Source organism: Oryctolagus cuniculus, chromosome 6 (assembly GCF_964237555.1).
Source record: "Oryctolagus cuniculus chromosome 6, mOryCun1.1, whole genome shotgun sequence".
NCBI lineage: Eukaryota > Metazoa > Chordata > Mammalia > Lagomorpha > Leporidae > Oryctolagus > Oryctolagus cuniculus.
In genome coordinates this window covers 33,846,246-33,849,882 of record NC_091437.1, presented here as the reverse complement: position 1 = coordinate 33,849,882, position 3,637 = coordinate 33,846,246, and the positions used below count along the sequence as shown (strand labels likewise).

General features: G+C 57.1%; 1 protein-coding gene across 1 annotated transcript; it reads right to left on the bottom strand.

Annotated features, from left to right (window-relative positions):
• Nucleotides 1–1,753: 1,753 nt before the first annotated feature.
• POU4F3 (POU class 4 homeobox 3) lies at nt 1,754–3,355 on the bottom strand. Its single transcript, XM_051844868.2, has 2 exons — nt 3,112–3,355; nt 1,754–2,794 (listed from the first exon to the last, which is right to left on the bottom strand). The coding sequence occupies exons 1-2, from the start codon at nt 3,229–3,231 to the stop codon at nt 1,898–1,900; spliced, it is 1,017 nt and encodes a 338-aa protein (XP_051700828.1). The 5' UTR covers nt 3,232–3,355; the 3' UTR covers nt 1,754–1,897.
• Between the last annotated feature and the right edge of the window lie 282 nt (nt 3,356–3,637).

The following is a 3,637-nucleotide window of genomic DNA, read 5'->3' as shown; positions in this document are numbered from 1 at the left end:
GGAACTCACACCTGTTGGGTACCTACTGTGTGCAGGGAGCCATGCTAGGCGCCTTGTAGCAGATCTTAGTACACGCTGCCACAGAGAAGACTAGAGACGGAGTGCCTAACCTCTTGGATGACAATTCCAAATAAATTTCTGCAGAGACCCTAAAGGGTCCCAACTGACTGTCCCAGGGAACACTTCCTTTCCCTTTTGTGTCTGTACCCTCACCTCCTCTCCAGCCGCTTGAATCTTTTAAAATAATTAGTTTCTTGCCAAGAGCCAAGCATCATCAGACTCCTTAACAAACAGCCTTCCCTACTTCTGACAATGACCTTGTGATGTAGCACATTAGCAGCCGAATCCTGCAGATGAGCAATCTTGTCAGAAAAGGCTTAGAGAAGTTGAGACACTCGGGATGGTGGAGGCACTGGAGCGCTAACCCCCAAGTCAGGCTTCAAAGTTTGCATCTGAGTCAAGTTGAGCAAAAGTCTGATTGATCCACTGGCGGGACAGCGCCTTGAAACCTGGAGCAGAGCTGGGCAGAGTAGTGGGGACAGCAGGTGGCTGGGGGCTGGTGGGCAGGAAGTGATAGCGTGGCCCTTTTGGGTTCTCACTTTTAGATCCTTAGCGGCTGAGAAAGAAAACCACTGCGATTCAGATTGAAAAATAAAGTATTTATTTTAGAAGTTAAGTTAAGGGGTAAAGGGAGAAGAAAACTTAGCATTTTATTTGTATCTATTTGGAGGATGGAAATCAAAGATCACACAGCAACGCGCAAACTTCATGAAGCAACGAAAACAGAAAATATGATGGGGCAAGAGGGGCCGAGGTGGGATGATATAAACCCCCACCCCTGCTCCCCTTCCCCAGGCAAAACTATAGGTCAGTCTCCACGGAGTGACATTCATATAAAGCAGCTGAGTTAAATAAATAAAAGGAATTAACGACGCTAGCAAAAACGATAATAAAAGCGCAAGATTAGATGTGTGGAAGGACTTGCATATGACTGGGGGAAGTACAGTGACTTTGGAGCAGCGGCCTCCGCGCAGAGCTGGTCGCCCGCAAATGCCCCGCGCGAGCTGGGTCCACGGCATACCAACCCTGGCTCTCCCGCAGTCAGTTACCTCGCAAACGCCAGCAGATCGTGGAGGTGGCCAGAGCTGCTGCTGACTGCTGCTTGCAAATGGCCAAGGATCCCAGCGTTTTCACTCGCTGGACTGGGCCCACGTTTTCCGGAGCCCTGGTTACCGCGGAGAACAACAGCTCGGAGCTCAACACTCCCCGCAGATTTCCCTGAACCTAAATCCATACTACTTCACGAGAACTTTCGGTAAACCAAAGGATAAGATGGATAAAATTCAGGCGAGGGTGGAAGTATATAAGGCTATCCTTTGGAAAGATAATGTGTATTTTTATAAACTCTAATGCCTCTCCATACGTGTTCGTGTCCCACTTGGATCTCCTAGACTTTCTGTTATTATATATCCGTCACTTACTTTCCATCCCTTCACCCTTTACCTAACCGCGCTCAGCAAAGTGGCGCTTTGAAAACCCCGGCTTCCGGCACTGGGGCCGATTCACTATCTGCTTGGGGGCTCCAGCCCCGAGGTCGCGCCAGGCGAGTTTCAGCACCGCGGATAGCGCTCGTCCCTCCAGGCCCGCCCTTGAATTTTTTATTTTTTTCTTTTTCTAGCGACAAAACTTTTCTTGGTGGGAATAGAAAGAAAAAGAAAGGAAGGAAGAGAAGGCCGGGAGGCGACCGGGCGGAATCAAGGGGAATGTCTGTGGCTTCGGGGGAGAATGCCTGACCTGCCAGGGAACGCCGCGGAGTTCCCGGTAACCGGCTCCCCCATGGGGGGTGGGGGTGGACGCCTCAGGCTCTCCAGGCCCCGGCCGCTGCGCCCCGCCGCAGTCAGTGGACAGCCGAATACTTCATTCGTTTCTGTTTCTGTCTCTGGTTGCAGAACCAGACCCTCACCACGTTCTTTTTAAGGTCCAGTTTCTCGGCGATGGCTGCGATCTTCTCGGATGAGGGTCGGGGCTGGATGGCGAAATAAGCCTCGAGCGAGCGCTTCTCGGGTGCAGCAATGGACGTGCGTTTGCGCTTCCGCTCACTGCCGTTGAAGAGCTCAGGCTTGCTGTTCTTCTCTCGGTAGGCGGCCTCGGCCTCCTCCAGCCAGGCCTGCAGCACCGGCTTGAGCGCGATCATGTTGTTGTGCGAGAGAGTGAGAGACTCGAACCTGCAGATGGTGCTCTGGCTGAGCGAGCCCACGCCGGGGATCTTGAGATTGGCTAGAGCCGCGCCCACGTCCGCCTGGGTCACCCCCAGCTTGATGCGCCGCTGCTTGAAGCGCTCGGCGAAGGCCTCGAGCTCGCGCGGGTCTGACTCCACGTCGCTGAGGCACGCGGGCATGGCGCTGTGCGGCGCCACCGCGTGCGGGTGACTCATGCCCATGGCTTGGTGCAGGTGGCCCATGGCGCCCAAGTGGTGCGGGTGGATCTGTGCGGGCATCACCGAGTGCTCCGGGCCGCCTAGGCCGCTCACGCTGAGCGTGGGCGAGATGTGCTCCAGCAGGTCGCCTTCGAGGCCCTGGTGCACGGCGTGGTGCGGGTGCGAGGTGAGCGCCGCCGGGTGGGAGATGGGCACGGTGGACGAAGTGGACGTGCAGGGCACGCTGCTCATGGTATGGTAGGTGGCGTCGGGCTTGAACGGATGGTTCTTGCCGTGGGAGACGATATCCACCGCCGCCAGAGCCTCGGCGCGTGCCAGCAGGCTCTCATCAAAGCTTCCAAATATATTACCCTGCAGCTGCAAGCGAGAAGGCGCACAGCACGGTCAGTGGGGAATACTGTCAACTCAGGATTAAAACACATTTTCAAGCAACCGAGATGCCTCTCCTCAAAGCCCAGGTCATAAAAATTAATACGGAGGCAGCAGCTCTGCTGGAACAGACGTGTGGATCAGAGACATGAATGAGAGAGAGAGCGCGCGCCGGGAGAGAGCGCGGGGGAGACAAGGAGAGGGGTTCAGACAGCGGCGATTGTTCTGGGCGACATGAAAAAAACATGAAGCTAGTGCCTGTCAAAAAATGTGCCTTAGAGCGGTAATTATGCTCCACTACGTACCTGCGGGGCTGGGAGACAGACTCGGCGCATGGCCTCGGAGCCGGAGTGCAGGCTGGAGAATTTGGGCTCTTGCAGCACCGGGTGCATGCCGAAAGGCTGCTTGGCGTTCATGGCCATCATCTTCGCGCGCCTGGCAGGGAGGCAGCGGGGGACATGGAATCAGGCTCGTCTTGCTCGCTCGCCGCGCTCCAAGTGAGCGCCGCTCAGCGCCCGCGCTCCCCTCGCCCTCTCGCTCGCTGCCTCCCCTCTCCCCCACCTGCTTCTTCACTCATCTTACAAGCAGCCTGCCAGGAAGGGCCCGGGTGCGCGCAGGCGTGTTCACGCGCCCGGGACTCGCAGGGGCGGCCCCGGAGGCCAGGCGAGACAGAGGCTCGCGGCGCGCTTCTCTGCGCCCGCCGCGGCTGCCCCTCCACGGCATTTATACCCGGGCCTGGCCTGGCCTCTCGCCGCCCGCCCCGCCCCGCCTGGCTCCAGCCCGCCAGACCTTCCGGACTCTTTCTTCTTCTTCGAGGACTCTTCCCCTCGC

Bases quoted from the DNA above. Each gene is read 5' to 3' on its own strand.
- POU4F3 (XM_051844868.2), bottom strand. From the start codon at position 3,231: ATGATGGCCATGAACGCCAAGCAGCCTTTCGGCATGCACCCGGTGCTG. The intron at 2,795-3,111 runs GTACGTAGTGGA...TCTCGCTTGCAG, and splicing joins TCTGTCTCCCAGCCCCGCAG to CTGCAGGGTAATATATTTGG.